Source organism: Montipora foliosa, chromosome 11 (genome assembly GCF_036669935.1).
Source record: "Montipora foliosa isolate CH-2021 chromosome 11, ASM3666993v2, whole genome shotgun sequence".
Lineage (NCBI taxonomy): Eukaryota > Metazoa > Cnidaria > Anthozoa > Scleractinia > Acroporidae > Montipora > Montipora foliosa.
In genome coordinates, this window is record NC_090879.1 from 53030299 (window position 1) to 53055963 (window position 25665).

General features: G+C 40.5%; 2 protein-coding genes across 2 annotated transcripts in view; both read right to left on the reverse strand.

Moving 5' to 3' along the window:
- LOC137976082 (latrophilin-like protein LAT-2) overlaps positions 1–4519 on the reverse strand; it is a 42197-nt gene extending 37678 nt beyond the window's left edge. The window contains exons 1-2 of the mRNA XM_068823348.1: positions 4446–4519; positions 584–659 (exon numbers count right to left, since the gene is read on the reverse strand). Coding sequence (XP_068679449.1) covers positions 584–659; positions 4446–4515 — 146 coding nt within the window. The 5' untranslated portion in view covers positions 4516–4519. The remainder of the gene's footprint in view (positions 1–583; positions 660–4445) is intronic.
- Positions 4520–4929: 410 nt separating this feature from the next.
- Positions 4930–24510, reverse strand: LOC137977395 (uncharacterized). The gene is made up of 7 exons (XM_068824615.1): positions 24293–24510; positions 19580–19612; positions 19262–19483; positions 10478–10515; positions 7270–7323; positions 5116–5296; positions 4930–4994 (listed from the first exon to the last, which is right to left on the reverse strand). Exons 1-7 carry the CDS (start codon positions 24351–24353, stop codon positions 4930–4932), a joined length of 654 nt encoding a protein of 217 aa, XP_068680716.1. The 5' UTR covers positions 24354–24510.
- Positions 24511–25665: the final 1155 nt, after the last annotated feature.

Here is a 25665-nt window from a genome sequence, read left to right on the forward strand (position 1 = left end):
TTTTGTATCCTGATGGCGTACAACAAAACAGTCATGCCGATATGTAGGGGAATACTTTGGATTTTCCTTAGTTTGCGTTTAACAAAAAAAAAAGCGAATTATTCCCCCACACTTCGACCCTGTTCTTTTGTTCTTTTACCATTCAAAATCACCTTTTTCTTGGCATTCCAGGCGCACCTTAACCACCACAAATACATTGATTTCAGGGTTTCGCAGAGTACGAGATTTCGTTATTGTGCCGAGAGCTGACGAAAAAAGAAGGTTCAACGTTTGTTTATCCTTGTTGCCGCTCTTCTCCGAAAAAATTTGAATGTTGAATACGAATTGAAAGCTGACCATTCACCAAGAAAGCGAAGTTGAACAAAACAGAAGACAAGCCCTGTTCCGTTCAACAAGTTGCCAGTGGCTGAACGACGTAAAATGACCGTTTTCCAGTCTCAAAAGATCATGATAACACAGTCTCTCGGCTTGGACATTTTTTGATCATCAAATGTTTTAAAACGTTAAGACGTGTGCCTTGATTTTGAGCTTAATATAACCAAGGGGGACTTACCGGTGATCAAGTAGAATGGCGAGGGCATACCTGTTTTTGTTCGTGTTCTTTGCAGTTGTAAACAGTCTGTGTAGTTTTTTATATCTCACTCCCATAACTACCGAGCCTGAATAAGGAAAACGAAAAAATCTAAAAGTAACTAGTTTGTTCATCAGTATAATTGGAGCTGCAATCAATGGAGTTTCCGTGAAATCAATCATTTAATATGTAAGTGGCCAATCACAGTCAATCATATGGCCCGTTCATAAAGCGAAGGAAATTCATCAGCTATTGAAGTGTAAGACACGGCACTTGCTATTTCACAAACCCACGCAGCAGGGATATACAACCAAGACCCGAGTGTCTAGTCTACCATGAAAACGGGGCATTCGCAAATTAATATGTTAAAGTATCCCTGCGACCAAAAAATCAATTTTTATTTTTCTTTGGATTTCAAAACTATGTTAACTAAAACACTAAGCGATCAAAGTTTTAGGCCTTGATTTGAAAAAGACGCCTGTTTATTTTAACTGGAATTTTCCTATTTAATTGTTCGCCATTACTAACTTTAAGATCTTGAGAGAGCTGGATCGAGGAGAAAATTACGTCAAAGGCTACTAGTTTAAAAATCAACACGATCTCTTCCTCAAATGAAGGATTATCCTTCATTGTCAGTTTGCCTTAAATGAAGTATTATCCTCCATTTTGATCACTTTCTCCCAGGATTTGTGGTAGCAGATAAAAAGAAAAAAGCTAAAGGCAGCCACTGGACTGGATTTGAAAGCGGAGCACCCACTTTGAAGGAACTGTTTTTATCCACTTAACCACTAAAGATCAACTGACTAGAAGATGTGCCGATTATTTACCAAAACTAATTAGTATATATATAAAATCACTGCTGAATAATGGTCTAAGTCTAAAGCTTGATTTTAAAAAGGTTAGCTTTCCCTTGAAGTTTGGCAACCGCGAATATTTTTCACTGTGTAAGCTTGCTTCTTAGCCAGTGTTAATACACGTTTACAGCGGAAGAAAAATTGGTGACATTAATAAAAAATGACATCCTCGCAGTTGGTGGTGTGGTAGTCTAGTGGTAAAGTGAAGGGGTTATTCATCTCACATTCCCAAGTTCGCGTTCTTTGAGTCCAGACGTTGGGGTTTTGCTGTTAAAAGAAAAGCATTGTTCATTTCCCATGAACCCTATCAGGCTTTCAGTGTCCAAAATGAACGATAATTATACTGCACTTGGACGAAAGTGACAATTAAGAATAATCCTTCAATTGAGAGAGGAACTTGGCTGTTAAGAATGCAATGTGTGTACGACGTAGAATTAATAAGAAGCACTGGAATTTTGAGCTTTCAGACTTTTAAACTCGTGTTTTGTATATATAATGAGCTGCATTCACACCATGAAATTTTAAGCTAGTGAGCCTTTGAGGACGTCACGTTTCCCTGGACCCAACCCTCTGAAGTTCAATGGGTCAGTTTTGTTACACTCAAAGTAAACGGCCTTTGGATAAAAATCAAAGCTCAAAAAGTTTGCCAGTCAGGTGTTAAGCAAACACACTTTCAGAATCTGAAGATAAAAAGGAAGTGATTTTTTTTATAACAGAGGCACCCTAAGTGCGAATTTTCTTCTTTCAAGCCCGGTAAATCATATCATTATGAAATGATAACTTGTTCTGTTATGACCCAAGAATGCTCGGTGAAAGAACCCCGAGTGTTCATGGGCAGGCGTCGAGTTATTGACTTTCGGATGCCCGTCCACTGAGCCACGGGAGATTTGTGGCAGCTTAGGCCGTTCAACTAGATTCATGTCAAAAACGCCCTTTATAATGCCAAAGGTCAAATGATGGTATATTCGAACATGAAGGAGATTGGGTAATTTAACGGACCGTGTTGCTCAGTACGCCCGCTGCAGGGGCACCCAACGAGCCATTTTCTCAAAATTCATCAAAATATAACATGGCCATAAAATAAACCACAAATTAGCCTTTTTGGAGCAATTCCTCTACCTGCTGGGAATCTGTTCCGCACTCCCAGCAAAAACAGACCAAAAATTTTGTTTGCCAGCAGCGCCGGGCGGATGTTTTCCAGCCAGCAAGCATAAAAAAGACAATTTATTACATCGTACGCCAAAACGAGCGTGGAAAAAGCCTCAGATCTAGCGTTCAGTTGAAGGGGGAGGGGGAGAAGGGGGGGGGGGGGGGGGTGTGGTGGGAAGGAAAATAAAAAGGATACTTTGACTTCGAATGTCTTGATGCAACCTTTTTCAGCAAGTTGTTGTTTATGCCAAATAAACTTGTGAAACTGTTTACAGTTTGCAAGCAACTGATTAAAAAAACTAACAAGATTTATTCGTTTTCAGATTTTTAGGGCTGCTCATGAACTTTCCGCTTGAATTTAACTACTTTCCTTTCCCGCGCACGGCTTCTTACCTCAGAGATCTAGTAAATATGTTAATAAACTCGTTTTCTTGGTCCGTATTGTAAGTTCGAGAGCCTGGCTTTTTTTTCGCGTGCTTTGCGCTTCTAGGCTTTTGATTGTGCTGCCATAATTTTCAGCTTAATTGGTGGAAACTAGCGTGATTTTTGCAGATTTTTAAAAAAAACAGCACTTCTAGCATAGTCGGTAGATATTGATAAGCCTGAGACCAGCCGCATTCGCGGTTTAGAAACGGAGAGAGAGCCTCCCTAAGAGGCTGGCATTCTGGCACGAGATGACTGAAGTTGCTTTATGGTGACCGGAAGTTGCTTTATAGTTTTGGTCCCATTACCTCTCATTTGCAAGTTTGCAAAATGGCGTCAGCTATATACTGCCCGATATTTGCAGCTAGAGACCATACCAGAACCAGCAAACATAGTCAGACACCGTTGCGTTAAGACAAAGAAAGCAAAGTACCGTGAATAGAAGATGAGCTTTTGACATCGAAAACGTTTTGCTACGCGATCGTGATTCATTTTCTGGACTTGTTTCGCTCATTTTGCAAAATGAAAAAAAAATTAAGAACTGTGGCATTATTTGGAAAACGAGCATAATTTGAGCGTAATTTGGGCAAAAAAATGGACACAGCTAGTAGCATAATATGCTACTCTTACTAACACAATTACTACTCTACACCGAAAGGTTTCCTCCGGGTACTCCGGTTTCCCCTCTCCTCAAAAACCAACATTTGACTTGATTTGCTTTCATTGTTAAATTTCAGTTTACAATGTTCCCAATTAGTGCTCCAGCGCTAGAAGGGCTAGACACTTAAATAAAGTTCCTTTCCTTTGCCATAAATCAACGGAAAAACTCGGTCTGTAACTTACAGTTCGGATCTCGAATTCGACTGGTAAGATATGTGTAAAAGTAATAGTATAAACGCGAGTGCCTACGGCTTGTGCAATTTTGAGAAGTTTGAAAACATCACACGAGCACATAAATCACAAAATGATGCTCAACTTAACACGATTTTTTTGTATATATACTCCACAATTGAAACTACTCCATCACTGTGCTCCCATAGCAACTTCCGCATTGCACTTTATAACCTAGTGCATTCGTCATTGACCAATCAGAAACGCGATATTTTTCTGAGGATATAATAAGGTGGATCGGAAGCTCTGGTTCAGAGCTGGGGTTTTTTGAGTGCAAAGATTTCCTTATTTGGAAGTAACATAGCTCATACATTTTTCCGCGCGTTTAGCTTCGATCTCACTTTTGTCCATATTTGGGCGTAGAATTGGTGTCCTAATATCCCCAGCTTTGTTCCAAGAAAAAGAGGTGCAAGTTACACGTTTCAAGGTCATGTGCTTCTGGGTAGATCTGATGGATTAACCACCCGAAGCCATGACATAACTTTCGTAATGTTCCATGTTTGCGTTATAGTTAAATGATTCACCATTTGTCTCTAAAAGCAGCTTAAAGAGCTCACCCTTTGTTTCATTAGTATCGTCAACTGAAATCGTAATCCAATTGCCCCCTTTGAATTCAAATCCAAGCATCTCCTCTCTGAAAATTCGAGTCACGTTTAAATCTTCAAGAAAAAGTTATGGATAAGATAAGCGACAAAGTTTCTTTAAAAATACATGTCAAATTTTTTGTCAAGCTCTTATCGCCCAGCCCTACCCTTCCCGACTTCCATAATCTCTCTACTCTCCCCTTCTCTCTCCTTTCTACTATCCAAACCCTTCTCCTTCTCTTCCCCTTTCACTTTTAACCTCTCCGCTGTCTACCCCTCCCCTCTCCCAGTCCATCCCATGCATGTCTCTCCTCCCTCTCTCCTTTCCACACTCTGCCCATCCCCTCCTCTCCTTTCTCCCTTTATTCCATCCTTCGCTATCCGTTCCCTTTCTTTATACTTTCTTAATTGCGCTACACTCTCCGTACCCATTACTTTTTATACTTCCCTGCAACCGTCATTTCATGGCCATCCATGCACGTCTTGGCTTAGATGGACTTTTCACATACTCTTCTACAATTGCTGTAGAAAAGCATGCGAAGCTATAGTAGCTGCTGTAATGTTCCGATCTGCAGCAGAAGACGTATTACGTGAAATCGTCTAACGTTGCCCATTCAGTTCATTAAAAAAAAATGACACTCACCAAATTCACTTGTTTGATTGTCGAATGGCATTGACTCACTTAAGTAGGCAGCAGCGACAAAATTTTCGCAAAGATCTGAAGTCATCATTGCATTTTCTTGTCGTTCTATGTCAGGTTCGCCCTTATCAGGCGATCTGATTAAGGTATCCTTCATCATATTACGCATAAATGAAACCCATTTCTGAAGAAAAATAATGTTACGGCATTCGTGTTCATTGTTTTCTAAACTAATTCCGAGAGCTGTTGTAATAGCTGTATCCTTACGATGAGTACAGTACAGAGGTTTAGCAAAGGGACGACACCAAAAAGGTTTCTTGAATGAGTATTGTGTGTTTGGCATGCATTTTTTTACAATTACTGCATTTGAGGTTTCCATAGTTTCAAAACCGAGGTGACAATGATGTAAAGTGAAAATGTTAATGGTCGAACAAAGACGCCAATGAGAGATCGTATGTTTCTGTCCACCAACTTGGCGGCGAAGACCTAACGTGAAAACTATCTGGACAACAGTCAAAAAGTCTTAAACGTTGTATGATACAAACAGGTTAAAATAGACACACAACAGTGACAATGGCTGAGATTATATTAAGTCGTGGAGGGAGTGCGGCCCAGTGGTTAGGGTACTAGTCTTGGGATCAGGAGATTCCGTGTTCAAGACCCATTCTGACCACTCATTGAATTTGTGCCTTGTCGTCCCTGGTTCAACTCCTAAGCTGCACTTGTAAATAAACAACTGGTTGGCCTGCGGCCAGTTGGGATTCTTAACAGTTGCTGTTGTTCTTTTCGGTCATTTCGTTTATCATGTTTCAATGGTGCTGAAAAGCCCCTATGGGGGACTGGGTGTGTATTGTATTGTCGCGTTTTCGTTGGTGTCGCATTCTACAAGAATCTGCTGTGTAAAGCAACCAAATCTCAACTGAGTTCTTTGGAAAACGTGAACACACTACGGCAAATTTTAGTTTTCTTCCCAAAATCCAGTTGGTGTATTGATGGTTTTCATCTGACGTCATGGAGGCCATGTTGGTGTACAATGTCTTTTGGAAATTTGACTCTATTGTTTTGCAAAATTTGTGGGGCCATTTTCTATTGTTTTGTTCACCAACATGGCCGTGTCATCACAACGAGTGTTTTAACTCAGCTTAGCTGACTATTTTTCGAGGTGCCTCAACAGTGTTAAGAAAATTTTGCCCTCTATGTTATTGTTGAGGCACCTCGAAAAATAGTCAGCTAAGCTGAGTTAAAACACTCGTTCGCTCGGAAGCAAAACAACTGACAAACAGACAAGCAAGTCAACTTGCTCTTTGTGTCCAAAACGAGTATAGATGATTTTTATTTGCATCCACTCGAGAGGAAAATACGAGTTTCATTCCTGAACAACAGTAACAAGGATTAAACCAAATGTTAAGCTTCAATTTATTTTATTCACCTGTGATGTAGAGGTTTTTACCACTTGCAAATACGCATCCGTAAACATAGCAAACGGTTTGTCCAAAAAAATCCACCAAATTTGAGCTACTCGTTCCTCCCGTCAATGGCAAATTGTTCTGTGACCTTTTTTGTTGAGCTGCAAGATGTCGTGGTAAAAAAGCCCTTGACGAAAGGAATCATTTTGTTTTTCAACCACACAATCCCGCTACGCCGGGCGCCATGTAAGCCGATCCAAGTTTTAAGCTTTTCACGAAAGAAATCTTTTGCCCTTCTTCTTGTCACTCGAAAATTCAAATTTCAGATCATCTTTTAAAGCCAATTCTTAATCTTTATGCCTTTTCGGCGAATGCAGCGCGAATTAAAAGACAAACTTCGATGAAGACGAAGTTGTTTTGCTCAAACAGAAGAAACCAACTGAATGTGGAAGAGATACGTTCAGCCAATCAGGAGCGAGAATTTTTGGCGCTCGACCAATCGTGAGCGAGTAATTTTGCCCTCTTCTCAAGCAAAATTAAGAAAAAATGCCCTCTTCATTGACCAATCAGTATTCAGTAATTTTGCCCTCTATGTTATTAGACCTAGAATAACTGGGTTTGTTTGTAAAAGATGAACGATTAATGAAATGATCACGAATAAGTTTGCTAAAGGTGAACTTGGCATCGCAGAATGATTCAGAAATGCTTACCACCAAAGTGAATCTATTTAATTAACACCTATAGCTATTACCTTTCTCGTGGTTGTATTTCCTTCGAGAATGTTGCAAAACATCGAGACAGGTACCTAATAAAAAAACGTTTCGTTAGTTCAATACAAAAGGCTACCCTACTTTGCTCTTGTTCATACCCGCCAGAGGTCATGTTAAGATTTGAGCTGGGGATTCGTATGATCCGGCGTGCATTGCTCACCGCTTCGCTTATAGCCCCTTTCTTGGAGTTTTGTGGCTATGGCCTTCTTAAGGTGGCCTTCTACAGTTATCCGAAGAAAAAATATCAAAATTTTGAAATCTGTGAAATTAAAGCAAAATGATGTCTCTTGTGAAGTGTTGGTCACTGCAATTGATGTAAAATGTACTTTTACCTAACAAATAAATACAAATCAGGGGAAAACGCTTAATATAGTGACGGACTTCCTGGAGGGGGGACTGGAAACTAGACTTTTCAAAGGCCTTTTTCTCAAAACCTAGCCGTACAACCAAGGTTAAAATTTTGCGAATTAGTTTTTCACTTATTATTAAAATAGACGAAAATCGACGTTTTTCTCATTTGTGAAAAAACTGTCTGGCGGATTTAACTATTTATTTCTCTACATAATTGTTTTTTCTCGCTTTCGGAAATCCTGAAATTTTGAGGTGGGGTTGTACAGCTGGTTTCCGAGAAAAAAAAGCCTTTGAAGTGTCTACTTTCCAGTCCCCCTCCAGGAGCTCGGTCACTATGTTTAGCATATTCCCCTGATTTGCATTTATTTGTTCGGTAAAATTACATTTTACATCAATTGCAGTGACTAACACTTCAGAAGAGACTTCCTGTTGCTGTAATTTCACAGATTCCAAAACCTTGATCTTTTTCTTCGGAAAACTGTAGTAAGCCACCTTAAATGGTTTTCTTGCGACTCGGGGACGCGAATTAGCTATGGAAATCTTCTTCTGCCCAAAGCCCGGTGTGTCTCTGAAAAGCGTCGCTTTTGTGTTTTCCCAGCCACCGAAGTAACGCCACTGTTCACCATCTTTACGTGCCTTGTGTGAACGCAGGCTTATTTACAACAAGAAGCCTATAAGGGCGTATCCGTGGGATGCAAAAATGGTTAACACAAATTGTCCAGTTACAGTGAACTACAACTACAAGTAAACATCGGAAAATGGCGAGAGTTTACCGAAAAGATAAATCTGTTATTTAACTAGAAGTTGTTTGTTGTTAAAACAGAAATAGAGGTTATCTCTTATTATTAATGCTATTCTCACTGGGGGCCATCATGTACAAACGCCCCTTATTCCCTTGAGATTTAAATTGAGAATTTCCGTGCATCTGTTGTTCTATAGGAGAACCCTACTTGCGTAATTTATTACCATTTTGGTATAAATGGGCTTGTTTTATCCCGTTTATTCCTCTTTTTGACTTCCTTCCGCCTCCGGGCTCGCCTCTACCGACAACTTACTTCTGCCCGGGGTGTTTGGAAGTGAGGGCTCCCAGTGATAATTCATTACTACTAGATACGGAATATTTAGGTAAAAAAATATAGAGATACGGGATATTTGAGGGAAAAATACTGTAAAAATAGGCACGCATTGCGTACGTGTGGTAGTGCAGTAACTTGACACAATGTTTTTTTTCCATAATTGTCAACTGAGCTGCGTTTTGTTTTCTAGGAGATTCAAGTTTTCTTTGCGTAATATGTAGCTCTAATAGTACACGATATTGTTTTGGTATCATTATAGTGCCATGGTAGATGTCTTTGGTAAATACACCTGAGAAGACATGTGATTCAATAAAAGATCGAAGAAAATAAAAGGGAATCGAGAAATATTAACTTCGAGGCTGACATGAAGTTCTCTCCAACTTCTTTCTTACAGCAAGTTAACTAAGGTTACTGCCTGTCCGGCGGGGTTAGTATCTGGATGGGACACCTCAAAACATACGACTTATGTAAGAAAAATAGGACCAAAAATTCTATTTTAACGCTCAAAAAATGCGAACCAAGCAAGGTACAGATTTTGTTAGCCTAGGCCTGCGTTATGCAAAACAAATATTGATGCAAAACTAAATAAACATTGATATACGGTTTTTAAGGAGAGCAGAAGGAAGTTTTTAGGAAATGTCGCTCGAGAATAAAACAATTTGCCATAAGCAACAAATTTTTGTAACACGAAAACATCGTAAATTTCGTGCCGCAAATATATAAAGGTAATTGAACTGAATGGAGTGAAATTTGGTCTCAAATCATAATCGAACGAGCGCACAAGTATGATTTCAGACCAAAATTGCTCGACGCAAAGTTCAATTACCACTTTATTACATCCATTTAGAAATCGCATAATAATTAGTTTGATTGGTTACCTTAAACAAGCCTTGAAATCTGATTGATTGTTTTGTTTTAGTGTTCCTTTCTCATTAGTTGGGGAAATGGTGCGATTCAAAGCAAAAAAATAGTGTGGTTTGGTAATAAATCGAGCTGCTGAGAGTCAACCACATTGCAAGGATCACCGGTGATTTCTAAATGGATGTAATAAGAAAAGGTATCATCAGCTAAAAACATTTTGGGAGATTTTCGCTACGTTTAATTTTTTATTGCACTTTTGGTTGTACAAGTAAAATCGCAAAAACGAAAGTGACATCAATTTTAGCGGCCGCCTGTGATCAAAGTTACCTTGCGTGTTACCAACAACTCATGAAACAAAGGATACATCTGTAACAAAATGACGGCAAGACACCGGGGTTTTGTTAGTTTTCTTGTTTTTTTCTTTTAAGTGTTGTAAGGTTCGACAAGATAGACGCGAATTCAACACAAAGGTCACAATCGTTGATGCTAGTCTAAGTGTCAACTAATATTAAGCCCCTTCGAATAGGGGCAGTACTTGGATGGGGGACCACTGCGAAGTCCTCGTGACGTCGTTTTTTTCTTAAACTTGATGTCATTTTTTATTTTTGTTTGGCAGTTGAAGGCTATTTTCTTATCTCATTTCTACGTCGAGGAAACGACTGAACAAACTGGTTCGCAAGAAGCATGTCGATTGGAGTATTCGTTCTATGCAAAATAATGTTCACACAAGAACGAAACAAGATCTAGATATTTGGTAGAATGGATTCACGCGAGCGGAGCTTAATTCAATATCCGTGGGGTATGCACATTTGTGACTACGAACAGGAAAAAGAAAGCACTCGACAGGTAATAAATGTTCATCAATATTCATACTTCATTACTTTTTAAAATAAAACTATACCTTAAGGCGTCTTCTTGTCCAATTTCCTTGAGTTTTTCCTTTTCATTTAATCAAGGAAATAAAAAATAAACATAAAAATTAAGACATATCTCGTTTGGAAAAAAATTGAGAGCGAGAAAGAAAGGCCGTTGGCAAAAGATGAGTTGGGTTCTAGAATAAAGAGATCTATGATCACAATTTTCAAAGGTTCATGCCTTGACGCATGGCATCAGTACAACTGCAGCGAAATCGGTCGCTTTTAATAAACATTAGTCGAACAAACATTAGGACGATTTGTTAGTCTTCAGTGTGAAAATGGCCACTATTCTTGAAATTATGACTGTCGATAAGCACTGTAATAAAGCGCCAAGACGGTTTTTTCGACATCAAGATTCCTCTTTCTTGGCAGTATTAATCTTTTGACTTTAATTTTTTTGTATCTCAACCTTAATTTGTTTCCTTAATTTACTGACCGAAAACACCGCCAAAGGGATAAGACAAAATAGAATTTGCCAAAAATATATCCCCGAGATCTAAAGTGAATTTCATTTCCCTCCCTTCCCATACACTCCTTTGTGGAAAATAAGCCAAAATCACAAACCACAAAATGTATTTTGCTGTTGTGACATTAATTTGTGGTTTATATATATTTTATTGACCTAGGATGAAGGCCGTACTGGGAGAATATCGGCCCGAGGTCTTGATAGTGCGGACCGAGCGCATTGAGGGCCCACACGCACTTGCTGCACTTATCTACAGGACCTGTTTTCAATTCGCACCTCAAACTATAATGTCAGGAATTTAGAAATGAAATTTCATTTGCCCAAATCAAATACCAACTATTTCAAAAAGAGTTTTAGATACAGTGCGGCCTCAAAATGGCACAGCTTACCCAACGATCGAATTAGTTAGATCTTTTCAAAAAAGAAATAAACCGATTTTATGAAAACGAGGGTTAGGCTCCCACACGGCAACCTTGTAAAACAGTATTTTTATTACTAGAGTAGATACTGAATTTTATTGTACTATACCTATTGTATTTTTACTAGAGATTTTACCTTGTTAAAATAAAGCATGTATGGATGTATTTATGTGTGGTAGCGGAACGGCGCTTCTGTATCGAGACTCTCATGTAAAAAAGATCAATACGGGCGAGAAAGAATCTTTTGAATTTTTTGAGTGGATCGATCAACAGCCCTGTTCACACAACCTCCGCTCGACCACCGAGCTCCGATGAGCACAAGGTTCCTCCGAGTACCTTTGAATCGGAGTCGCAGATAATCTGGAGTCCATAGTTCTATGCCGAGAGCAGCCTATCTTATCAGCCTGGACTTTAACATCCATGTGGATAATGCGTTGGACGCTGATTGCAAAAGACTGATAGCTTTTCTGAAGTCATACGGACTTCAACAACACATCACTGGCCCAAATCACAAACATGACCACGCCCTTGACCTTAATCATTACACGCCAATCTGATCAGTTGCTTGGGGCGCGTTCTTTTGGTACCATTCTGGAATAGGAAGACACGGAATAGACGGCATTCGTGTTCTTTTGGGACCTATTCCGGTTTCAGAATGAACGGAATACTATTCCCTTCATTCTGCTCCCGATAGCAGAATGAACGGAATGACCGGAATATCAGTTCACTCCGAATAGGCAGAATATGCGTTCTTTAGGGAATCTTTTGGCGGGAAATGATACGCGGCCGGCCGGTCGCCCGCCGGCAGCTTGAAAATTGTAAAAACTTGAATGGAATAGCGATCCAAAATGTATACCGTAGATGCAGGTATGCTTGACTTCTGTTCTGTTTCTTTACCGGTGCAAGAACAAGACGAGTTATCAGTTTGTGTTTTTTTTTAAGTGCCCTTGCTTGGGCAAAAAGAAATGACGTTGGCATTAATTGGTTTCCTCTACAAACCCTTGTATCCGAGCATATTTACGCCGCCGTCTTGCACTACGCAAAGCCCTCACAAGCACAAAAAATTGTTTGTCATCTTTCCCCATGCATTAAGGTTTTTAGAAATGAAGAAAATTTCTGTCATGTATCTACTTTGTGAAATGTATTATGTTAAAGTTTATTTATTAAAAAAAAGAAGAAGAAGAAAACCGAAAAATCGAGGAAAACGGCAAAAAACTGGTACTTATGGCCATATTTCACCGTTTCGTGTTCCAAACTTTCGGGAACCTTTAGCAGTCGCCGTGCTAACGCAAGTAGGGTATGCACGGATACAATAGTTCCCAGGTCACCTTCGCTAATAGTGTTCCGTTTTCAGAATATGCGTTTTTTGCCAGTTGATATTCCACGAATTCTGTTATTCCTAATCCGGAATGAGAATAGCCAGGATTCTCCCAAAAGAATGCACCCTTAGTATTTCCCCGCGCGTAAGCCGGTATATTTCAGACCATGCAGCCGTGCTGTGCTCTACCCGCTCTGACAAGCCATCACTTACTGCACGGAACGTTTCCTTCAGAAACCTGCACTTAGTTAACGCAGAATCCCTCAATGAGGACTTGGCTTCTTCTTAGTTATGCAAGAATCCATCAGATGACCTTCAGGAACTCGTAACATATTATAATGACACCCTGAAAGCTGCCTTGGATGCAAGCATATGCTCCGTTATTAATGGCAAGGACTACCGTCCAGATACCTGATCGTGTACCATGGTTTAGTGAGGAGATCAGGGAGGCGAAGCGTGAACGAAGTAAAGCTGAAAAGAGGTGGAGGAAGTCGCAACTGGACTCCGATCTTGCTGTTTTAAAGCAAAACGTAATGCAACCATCCGTCTTATGAGTAAGGCTCGGTGGGAGTTTTACAGTAACTTTATAGACGAGGATAGTGGTGATCAAAGAAAACAATTCCGTGCTAGACAGCGCTTTTTCAACCGCACAGTGGATGATGGTCTCCCGCTTCATCTGGACAATGCAACTCAGTTTTCTAACGACTTAGCAAAATACTTTGTTCATAAGATAGAAGCCATCCGTAGGCAGCTCGGCATCGATCAGACTGATTCAAATCATGCAAGGAGATGACACTCCCTCCGCTGTTCTCGCTGAGTCTATGCCATCGTTGCCTGCCTTTAAGATGCTGTCAGCTAGCGATGTTAAACAGATCATTCAGAAGTCTCCTCCTTCCACAATACACTGAATTCTATCGACCCGCATATTTTATTCACCTTCGAACATGAATCCAATAACCAGTTGTGATTCCTTGATGCCCTCGTCTCGCGCGGTTCTGGGAAACTCAATGTTGACGTCTATCGGAAACCTACACATACAGATAGATATCGCGATTTCGACTCTCACCACGACAAAAAACATAAAATTAGCGGTGCTGCGACACTTTTACGCAGAGCTTTAAATCTTGAATTAGCGCCGCACTACAGTCTAAAGGTTACCCGTAAAAAATCACTTCTGGTATTATAAGAAAGAAATCAACATCAACAACAGAGTCACAACATAAACACCTGATGAGATGTTCTTCAAATGGGCTGACCCAACGAATCGACTAGGTCTTTACACAAATATCACGCAAAATCGCCTAACTATCTTTCCGGAAATTCTCAAAAAATTGTCTAAATACCCTAAAACATTTTCTAAATATCTCGAAAAATCCTCTAAATATCTCGAAATATCTCGTATTTTTGTTTTAAAAATAAACCGATTTTGAATCCCGTAGGCCAAAATTTTCCCCAGCGGGAGCTGAAAAGTATGTCAGAGATTGTTTAAACTAGTGTTATGGAAATAAAGCAACTTTCAAAACAACATGGATGCAAAGTAGAAGTAAAAGTAGACGGACTAGACTCAGAGCCGGAAGAAGGTTCAGGCTCATTGTTTCCAGCATCCTCCATTTTGACAAATGGATGCTAGTGATAGAATCACTAGAATTTGTGATATGGAATACATTATTTAAGGACGGCGCCTACTATTATTATTGCGCATACGTTCTGCGCATCTCGAGATACTCGGATTTCCTATGGGTGGTGCTTACTAATAGAGGGATATTTTTGCGCGGTTTAAAACTATCCGGAAATAGTAGATCTTAGCAAGTACTCTTGGTATCCAAAGAGAAATCTGGGGGTAACCATGCATTTTTGAAAGATAATTAAGCTTCAGCTTGAGACAGAACGCCATACATTGCTTTGTATTTTGAAGCTCTTTACCAATATTATTTATCAATTATCTTTCAAAAATGCGTGGTTACCCCCAATTTTCTTTTTGGATTTCAATAACACTCGTTAAGATTTACATTTTCTGCATAATCATAAACCGGGGCAAAAATACCTTTGTATTACTAGGCACCGTCTTTAAGCGGGAAACCGCTAATTCCTGATATGTTCTTTCTTCCTGGTGCTAAATGATCTTTTTGTTTCACCAATGTAACTCCATGGGCAAGATGTGCACGGGATTTTGTAAATAACATTGCATTGATCGTCTTTAGGAGGTCGAAACTTGGGGGCAGGGAATTCCTTTTGGAGAGTTTTAATTGGTTTGTTAGTAACTTGAATGTCATGACTCTTAAGGTTTTGCGTGAGTGGCTCAGTAATGCCTTTAGTGTAGACAAGGATCGCAAAGTTCCGCCGATTCTAGGCCTTTAAACAAATATCCGGATATTTTTGGAGATATTTAGAGAATTTTGGGATATTTAGAAAACTTTATAGAGTTTTTTGGCTGTTTTCCAGCTTTTCTTTGCTATTATCTCGACAGAATACTCAGTTCTATCATTCTATGCGATTCTATGATAGAAAATAAAACAACGGTGCTAAAGGTTCTAACGTTGCAAAACATGCATGGACTTTTGATCATGTAATTGACTTTGATATAACTCCACGATTATTGACAAAGGAAATAATCGCATTAGAAAGACACTAGAGTCATGGCATACGGCCAAAACTGTTGAGGCGGACAACAATTCATGCCCACTCCCTAGACAATACAACATTCTTTTAAACAAACACTAATCTTAGCGCTTTTAGCATTCCTCCGAACATTCTTTCTATCCATTTTTAATTCATGCGTATCACATGTTTATCCGTCGAAGACAGTAGACTGGCTGTCGAAAGCTCACATTTTAAATAATTTTTACCAGAGAACGCCTTTTCAATTTTAATATCGTACCCAGTACTCTCTCTCTTAATTCAATTTTAAAACGATGTCCTGTTAAATATGAACTTGCAGCACGTTACCAACCTTGTGCCGCTTGATCTCAGTGCTTCCTTTAACACTGTTGACCCAAGCTTTCTTGACCAAAGGCACGGTCTTCCAAGGAGGTAAAGCTCGACCGTGTCATTATTGTTACGCTGTGTAGCAACCGCAGTTCGATAGCATGAAACGTCGTGGGGTCCAACTTCACCCAGGCATACCCGGAGTCGACGATCTTCAACAATGGTTTGGTTCGACACAAGGCAAGGTGTTGATCTTGGACGATCTCATGGACGAGCAAGGCAACGACAAACGTATGTTGGATCTCTTCACGCGTGAATCGCATCATCGAAACATTACGGTCTTGTAATTGTGTCAAGATCGGTTTCTACCTGGGAAATTTGCCAAGACCATTTCGCGGAATGCCATAGTGACGTCTCTGAGCTGTAGCATTTCATTTATGGGCAGCCAACTGAGTTCCGTAAGGACGGTGCCTACTATTGTTATTGCGCATACGTTCTACGCATCTCAAGATACTAGGGTTTCCTATCGGTGATACTAATTCAGGGATATTTTTGCGCGGTTTAAAACTATCCGGAAAAAGTAAATCTTAGAAAGTACTTTTGGTATTCAAATAGAAAATTAGGGGTAACCATGCATTTTCGAGAGATAATTAAGCTTCAATTGTTTACATTGTTTTGTAATTTAAAGCTTTTTACAAATATTATTCTTGAATTATCTTTGAAAAATGCGTGGTTACCCGCAATTTTAGTTTGGATTTATATGGCACTTGTTAAGATCTACATTTCCTGCATAATCATAAACCGGGGAAAAAACACCATTGAATTAGTAGCTACTTTTTTTTTGTCAGTTAATAATCTAGCAGCAAAGTTTTGTAATAGCTGCAGCTTGCGAATGTTCTGTTGTGTAGCTCCCGACCACACAGTTGAATAGTTGAACAGCTTACAAAATACTAAACAATTCAGGATAAATGAAAGGACGTCTTTCGTAAACAGGTGTCCGACTCTGTTCATTTGGCACAGTTTTCCTAACAACGAGGATGATAAGTAATCTATGTGGTCATTAAACGATAGGTGGCTATCAAATATCATTCCCAAATCTTTGCAAGAGGGCGATGGAGATAACTCTTTACCAAGGAAGGAGATAGTAACACCACTCAATCTTCCAACCAACTGTCTTGTTCCAAAAAGCATGAACTTCGTTTTTTGAGGATTGATGAGTAGCCGATTAGTGCAACACCACTCTGCTACTCTGTTAAGGTCTTGACCAATCTGACTAAGAGCATTGACGTTGTCATTAGTTGCAAAGGATAAAAAAAGCTTTGTGTCATCAACATAACACTCAACTGAGCAGATTTTGATAGTATCAGGTAAGTCATTCATACATAAACTGAATAACACGGGTCCCGAGATAGAACCCTGTAGGACACCGTGAATTGCAGTTAATGGCGAGGATGTTGATATCCCAACGCGAGTAGTTTGTTTCCTTTCTGTAAGATAGCTTTGGAACCAATGTAGGGCATTCGTAGATGTTCCTAGTGCCTGGAGCTTGTTTAGTAAGATAGAATGACAGATGCTATCGAAGGCCTTACTTAAATCATTAAGTACCATGGCAGTAACTTTCATTTCGTCAATAGCATTGAAAAGGTGATCTGTGACTAGAAGGCTGAGGGTCTCAGTGGAATGATATCTATTGTTGCCACTTTGATGTTTGGTCAGGCGATTGTTGTCTGACTGGAAGGAAGTGTACTGTTGTAATACAAGTTTCTCAGCCACTTTGGATAGTACTGGGAGGAGCGAGATCGGTCTGTTGTTATCTGGCACCTCATGGTCACCTTCGTTAAGATGAGGGACAACTTCAGCCTTCTTCCAAGCACGTGGAAAAATGGACGACTCCAACTCGCCCGATATCGTGCTCAACGCAACGTCAACGACGTGGAAGCCGAGCCAAATATTTGAGTGAACGGTTGACCATGGCTGCTCAGATCCCGTCCGGTGCGGGATCCATCCGAGATACGACCCCTCGCACGTTGCCGACCGGATTAGGGACACCCAGAGGCCCATTGCGGGAGGAATTTTAGGAGACGATGGACGCACCCTCCCCGGATCCCAACAAGTTGTTGAGTGAGCTGGGACTCGACCCCCAAGGACTCTACACCAATGTCCTCGTGTCTCAAGGGGATTTGATGATGCGTCCGTTGTTGGATGGAAGTATTCCCCCCGAATAAAGGACTCAGATTCAACGCGATTAAAGTATTTCCGAACAAGCTTTACAAGATTATGCGGCCAGTGGTCCTTTGACCCTTTCGACCGTGGCACAGAAACAACCTCGTCAGAGACCTCCGCCTCCTTCCTCTCCTAGCAGTGAAGGCAGTAGTAGGCATAACAGGGACCGTCGTTGTCGGGGACGCAGCGGCGGCGGTTCTCCCTGGGGAGGCCCCGGTGGCGGTGGTTCTCCAGGGGGAGCCCCGGTGGCGGCGGTTCTCCCGGAGGCGGCAGCGGACCACCCAGTGGGGGTAGCGGTGGGAGCAGAGGCAATGGTCGTGGACGACATCGGATGAGTCAAGACGGGTTACAATGTCAAATGGATCTCTTGGCTCAAGATGCCCGACAACGCATCCATGGACGTCAGATTCGGAGCACCACGCATTCCAAAACGATCACCACCGTCTACGAAGATAGACGCCGTCTTGGGTCAGTAACCCATAAAAAGGCGAAAGGTGTATCTCCAAGGATCTATTCTTCATCATGCCCAAAATTCAAAGACAACGATGCCTTGCCAGGGCGCGACAAGGTAGAGGGAAATGACGACGACAAGACGGAGGCATCCTGCCTTCGTTAGCGCTGGCCATTCCCGGTCTGATAGCGGCGGGGAAAACGGCCGCGTTAGGCGGTGTTGGGGCTGCTGCGGCAGAATACGGTGTCAAGAAAGGTTTGGAAGCAGCCACCCGACGACGTCGACGTTAAAAGTATAAAGGGAACCTGTGCGGAAAAAACCCAAGGATCGTCTCATCATTTCGTGGCGTATTGAACGTCAACTCCCGTTTCTTCGGAGTATCTTGAAAAAAACCAATCATCAGCCGCGTCGCGAATGGTTGCTGTTGGCAAATGCCGATCATATCAATGGCATCAGCGAATTGGTCATGAACACGCTCCGTCGCCAGATTCCAGTGTCGTCCACCACCCTTCAACGGTTACGACCGGATCAGAACGCCTTGAGAGATGGCTCGTCGCAAGCATTCCTTGGAAAAGCGACGTCAGGTCATGATGGCTCAAACGGGTCGTGGCCTGGGGCAAGCAAAAGCACCTATCGTGGAATGGTCAACTATGTATATTATTTGCTCCAAAAAAGTTTGCTCTTCAAAGACCATTCAAATTGAATAAAATTGGTACAAAATCCTAAAGGAAGCATACAGTAAGGTTTTTAACAAAAACAATTAGATCAGCGTTCCTTTTTTTGGGGGGGGGGGGGGACGGGGGGGGGGCTGAGGGTGGTTGAACAGTCAGCACTTTGCCCCATTTTTGTATTGAGTCAAAACCCGGACTGTGGCTGACGCATTTTCCTCCAATCGAAAACGTATTTGAGTTTAGAGGTATAACAAGTCAATTCAATTGCTATCACTCGACTAAAGTATTTACATACCTATTTTGCACGGTTTTGCTTTGCGCTTTAGCCATCTTGGTGCTCTGGCCTTACCCATACACAGAACAGATATCTTGCAGTGTTTAACGCAGTCAGGGGATTGAGATTTATTTCCCTCTGTCATGAACCCTATTGGTAGATAATGGTCACGATTTCCATCATTTGACGGCGTGTGGCAGACATTTTGTCGTTGAGCGCTGCCTCCACCACCGCGAGAGCATACTGAGGATGCAAAACCGCGAAAATGATACATTTGTAAGATTGACTCGGAAATGTGAGTGAAATGTGAAATAATGTTGAACAGTGTTTAAGTCTTACCGAGATTCCAATCATAACCTCTTCTGTCAGCAGCTGAAAGAGAGGTACCAAAAGTCCTTCTTAGCTAAGGCACTGGTGTCTCCCCCTTCCCCCTTCCCCCCCCCCCCCCCCCCTCCCAATTTAAAATTCATCCAAACCTTTTTTCTTGCATTTGTTGGCAAGGGGGCTGGAGCGGCAAGCGTGCTGGGGAGCATGAATCCCAGGTGTTCTCACATGCTTATGTGTTCTCATATTTGTGCATAGCGCCCGCGGGTCACCTGGGGATGAGGCTATCCCGTGGTGAAGAAACGTTGCTCGGTGTTATCTTGCATCAAGAAAAAATGAAGAGGGACGAGCGGGAATCCCCCCATACATGCCCTTTTCCATAGGTAATATGTCTCAAGTTATTTTTAGATCGACTTCCACGCTGTACAGATCCCAAGGAGATTAGGCAACACTCAATCATGTGGCCGGAATGTGTTCGACGTGGATAGCCCACGCTCAGGGAACACATTCCCGCAATATGATTGGCGTTGTTTTACTTATTTTAAAATTTATATTTATTAATAAACAGTAAAAACGACGTTTTAACTGCTCTTCGATAACAACTAGGCGAAACATGCATAATTAATTATGATTAAGGGACAAGAATTACATATTTGAGTGAGTTACAGTGTTTGAAAGAATGTAGATCCTAAAGCGTAAGTGTCAGGTTGACGTGATGAACTTGTTGGTTTAAATTAGGCTTTTCCCAATTTATATGCATAGCCTCCTTGAGTTTAGGTTGAAATTTAGTAGGAGCGGAATCAAGGATTTCGAAACAATCCGCAGAGCAAGATTGACAACAACGTTCTGAGCTTGGTAAATGTTTGAAGATGTGTGAGGACTTGTCTGAAGAGAGATGTTCACGGACGCGTGTGGAAAAATGACGACCAGTTTCGCCGATATAGCAAGCATTACAGCAAGCACAAGTAAATTTATAAATCACACGTGAACGAAGTTCTCTGGGGACAGAATCCTTCACTGAGAAAAGATTTCTTAATTTAAACTTGGTAAACACTAATTTGATGTCAAGATCATGACAATAACGATTGGAAAGAGGATTCTGAAGGATTCTGTCCCCAGAGAACTTCGTTCACGAGTGATTTATAAATTTACTTATGCTTGCTGTAATGCTTGCTATATCGGCGAAAACTGGTCGTCATTTTTCCACACGCGTCCGTTAACATCTCTCTTCAGACAAGTCCTCACACATCTTCAAACATTTACTAAGCTCAAAACGTTGTCGTCAATCTTGGTCTGCGGATTGTTTCGAAATCTTTGATTCCGCCCCTACTAAATTTCAAATTAAACTCAAGGAGGCTATGCATATAAATTGGGAAAAGCTTTATTTAAACCAACAAGTTCATCACATCAACCTGACACTTATGCTTTAGGCTCTACATTCTTTCAAACACTGTAACTCACTAAAATATGTAATTCTTGTCTCTTAGTCATAATTAATTATGCATGTTTCGCCTAGTTGTTATATAATCCTAACGGTTTTTTAAATATTCTGTAACTGACGATGATGTTCGTAACATCGAAACATGTCTTGGAAATTAAAAAATGTCGTAATTTTCTTAAAGATAACTCCTATAATAATTTCATCATATTGATAAACAGTGAGGACTATAGGTGCCTGTATAAAGGGTATAAAGGAAATTTTCTAAAACAGACAAGCGGCGACAAAATTAGTTGAGGCAGTTGCCAACATGTACAGAGCACACTGGCAACCATACAGTCATACATTTTTTTGGAAAGACAACTTGTCCAAAAAGTACTTTTATGGGATACCCCTCACTCTCCCTCCTAATCAATGTTGTACCGCTGTTGACAAGGCTCGTAGGAAACAGAAAAGAACACAACATTGTCCCGGGGGTGCGGGGAAGGGGCCCATTTTCGCACAGAGCTTGAAATAGACCCTATATAAAGGGTAAGAGTGTCTCAACAATTTTGACGCCCATTGTTGGAACTATTCTAGACTCCCATCTTAATTTCAAAGAGTATGTTCACTAAGCAAAAAAATTTCCAGAGGCATTGGGATCTTAGCTAAACTGTGTCATCAGATCTCTCCTTAATGCTTTTCTAAAACATCTGTATCATTCTCTTGTTTACCCTTAGTTTCTTAATATACGTAAGTCATGGTTTCTTTGGCCGCCCGAGAAGACAATTAGTCACAGGTAGTTATGAATTTTCTTATGATTGGTCTGTCCTTGGGATACATTTTCCTTTGTTGAAATTGTTGTTATAAATCTTCTTAGAATTTGTGTGCGAAGCCTACATTTTTAGTCGCAAATGACCAAATCTCCCAGATTGCATGCAGTAAATATCCTTCTCAAACAAACTTCTGTCTCTCCTTTCTGGAAAAATATTAAATTCTAACGAGATACGAAATACTGTAGCCTTCGCCTATAATTGTGATCTGCTGAAGTACGAAGCTGTATGTAAAATACCAAGAGCGATTTGCAATTTATGTCACGTATCAATCAATGTTTGGCAAGATTAAACGAAGCTTCTCCTCATTCCCGCCAAGGAAAACCCTAGTATCGGCAGTCAACAGTTCGATTGCCCAATCACATTACGAAATATCAAATGGCGTCAAAGCAAAATGCCAATCGCTTCCAGAAAGTTCCATGGAGAGATGACGTTGTTTCCATCTGCGTTCGCTAAGCCAAGGGAAATTCGGGCTCGTTTGTTTTTCTAATCTAATTCACTCTTGGAAATACTTATCACTGGAGTATTACCTCCTCTCAGAGCAAAAAAAAGTCATATGACACGGCCTAGAAAAAGACGACTTAACTAAAGTTTACTTTTTACCCTTTTATGTCACAAAGGAGACTGAACTAGCGATGTTCCAGTACATCATCATCCATCGCATTCTGCCCACCGATGGTTAATTACATAATTTGTGACAGATACGCAAAAAGTGCGCTTTTTTACAAAACATTGACACGAATTTTGTTCCCGTAGCTACTCTGAAAAGAGTGTGTAAGGGCTTAGTTCCGCCATATTTTGAATACTGTTCTCCTTCGAGGGACACCTGCGGCAAATTATTGAAAGATAAGCTACAAAGAGTTTATTGACTCTCTTTCTTTGGAAACACTTTATGATTACCGGCGTTATGCAAAGTCAATTTTAATAAAGGTATAAAGTATTAAATATTGTCATATGGCCCGTACGGCCCCGCGCGCGCTTTTATTGCAAAGCTATTGGGAAAATCCCCGCATGAGGGCCGTACGCATTAGCGCGAGCAGGGCCGAAAAAAGCCGTACGGCCCAACTAGGAACACGTACTGCTCTGTGCGATGCATTTTTAGGGGTTTTCGTCGCTTTTAAACATCCAAGTAATTTACGGCTAGAAAAGCAAATGCAAACAACATATTAGATAAATTTTCTGTGCGTATTTTTGTTTTTTTATTTTGTCGTAACTTCATCTTCTGAGTGCTCATAAATATTGTTAAGAGCCCATATGATAAAATGCTTATTGACTGAGTTTAGGTCGCGCAGGACAGGAAAATATTTGGCCCGAGGTCATGGCGTACGGACCGAGCGCAGCGAGGTCCGTGCGCCATGACCGAGGGCCATGATCGTCGCTTTTAATCGTCATGATCGTCGCCATGATCGTCTCTTTTAAACATCCAAGTAATTTACAGCTAGAAAAGCAAATGCAAACAACATATTAGATAACTTTTCTGTGCGTATTTTTGTTTTTTTTATTTTGTCCTAACTTCATCTTCTGAGTGCTCATAAATATTGTTAAGAGCCCATATGATAAAATGCTTATTGACTGAGTTTAGGTCGCGCAGGACAGGAAAATATTTGGCCCTCGGTCATGGCGCACGGACCTCGCTGCGCTCGGTCCGATTTAGTGGTGCTATGCTTTGGAACCAGCTCTCGAATGAAGCAAAACTCGCCGTGTCAATCCCTTCATTTAAGAAGCTTATTAGCAAATAGTTGAGTCTTGCTAAGATGTATATTTTTATACTAGTTTTTTTGTATAATAGTAGAAATATCAGTAGCAAAGGTAAATGTTAGTATTAGTTTAGGGTTACGATATTTTGTCTTGGTTTGTTTAATTTGTATGTTATCGTTAATATATATTGCTAACTTGCATAGTATTTTTAGTGATCAATAGACAGGTGAGTCCGTTTAGTGTCGTACATGTTGGCAGTAGTAGTGGTAGTGGTAATAGTCAATTTTGTAAGTAGTGTAAAATGTAAATAAAAAACTGAAAAAGAAAAAAATAAAGATCTCCTTTCGAACAACCTGATTGCATTTGTACATCGACACTAGCCGCTAAATTTGTTTTCGGCAGAACATTTGTATCTCTTAACTCGGGTAAGATATTTTCGAATAAAACCTGCGTTCCTGCCGACAGAATGCATTTTTACCATCGGATGAAGATTTGCTTCTCCATAGCACATTATAATTTGAAAACAAGACACTTTTAAGATCACAACTGGTGGATTATCCTATCGCCTAAATTTAAGATTCTTGCGACTGATCTTGTTGATTTTTCTTTGACACACCTTTCAAAATTCTTAACTTGACACCCTCTAATGTGTGTACTAATGTATGATGCCTTCTAATGTATGTGATTCAAAACTGGCAAACACATAGCGGTGGAAACGTCCTCGGCTTCCTCAACTATTAAAACCCAAAAAACTAATATTCATGTTACAGTGGTACTTACGCGAAAATACTCCCACACAAGCAATTCCAAAAACCGCCACTAAACGTATTATATTTTTCATAACTTTGACGCCGGCTTGCACAACGGACAACTCTTGCTCCACACAGTTTAAAAGCCAGATGTCAATTGATTTTAGGTTTTGTTTTTCCTTAATTACTTCGAAAACATTACCAGCGGTGAGCCTTCGTCGGCTGTTGAACACACACGCAAATTGACGGCTTCAGTTGATGGCTTTTAATTACCACTACCAATAGTATATGCAAACTACTCTCTTTTATTTGTAAGAACGTTGAATTTTGGGGGCGAGGCTGAGCGTCCTTAATTTAATTTTTGCAATTTGATCTTTGTGCCCGAAAATGCTCTTGCAGTTGTGTGGTTGGACTACTAAGTGATTGTTCTTAAGTGTATCACCCAAAAAGAACACGCTCATCACGAAAAACAAATAAGCCAAATCATCAAGTAACCGGATATATTTTTTTTATGTTCTTAAAATGTTGCTTAATAGAGCCTAAACGTTCTTATAAAAAAGGTTTTCAGTTTACCTAAGACATGAGTGTAAACTCAAACTGCTATTTTCTCAAAACTATTCAAAACAGAAATGGTCCAACCGATTCGTGCGTGCTTCGTCTAGAGAGAAAACATCTTCGTGAAATTCCAAGGGGTTTATTACTAAAAGATTGTTTGCTGCTGGTCATTTACAATTTGCAAGGAGAAATCCGTTGGTCCCTAGTTTCTACAGATGGTGAGCTAAAATTCCCGAATGGGGAATTCCATCCGGATCCAGATCAGCGTGTCAAATTCTCTGAAATTTATTGAGATAGATTTGGGGTAAAAGTAAGAGGAACGGCATAAAATATTTTGTCAAAGAACATCGATTTTTTATTCAATAAACCCTTTTTTTTTTTTTTTTTACAGAAAACCCAAGTTTAATTTAATACCCAGCCAAACGACTCTAGCAGCTGCGAACACCTGCAATAACGTCCGGCGCCTTCTCAGTCTCAATTTCAACTTCACGGAAATTCCGCTTAGCTCATTTCACAAATGTCACACTATGGAAATTGCACTCTGTGTTTGTCTGGCCATATCGACACTATATTCGAGAAAATTAATTCTCAGATATACACGTCAAACGCGCCGACGCACAATAAATAGCGTGGGGGATGATTTGTCAATGGGACGCTTTCAACCAACCTCTAGAGATACCAATAACAATAGAGAAATGTTCGACCTCTGGTGGACGAACAACAGAAGCTGATGAGAGATCTTTTGTTTTCGTCCACCGACATGGCTGCGATGACGTCACGTGAAAACCTCCAATCAACCGTGGTTCTATGCAGAGCTCTGTGATAATTTGTGCGATTGAAGGGGCACTG

What these genes read in the sequence shown, in the direction of transcription:
- LOC137977395 (XM_068824615.1), bottom strand. Translation starts at nt 24,353, where the DNA reads ATGAAAAATATAATACGTTTAGTGGCGGTTTTTGGAATTGCTTGTGTG. An exon ending in AGGTTATGATTGGAATCTCG is followed by an intron (nt 19,484 to 19,579) that starts GTAAGACTTAAA and finishes TTGCATCCTCAG; the next exon opens with TATGCTCTCGCGGTGGTGGA. An exon ending in GAAATACAACCACGAGAAAG is followed by an intron (nt 5,297 to 7,269) that starts GTAATAGCTATA and finishes ATTTTTCTTCAG; the next exon opens with AAATGGGTTTCATTTATGCG.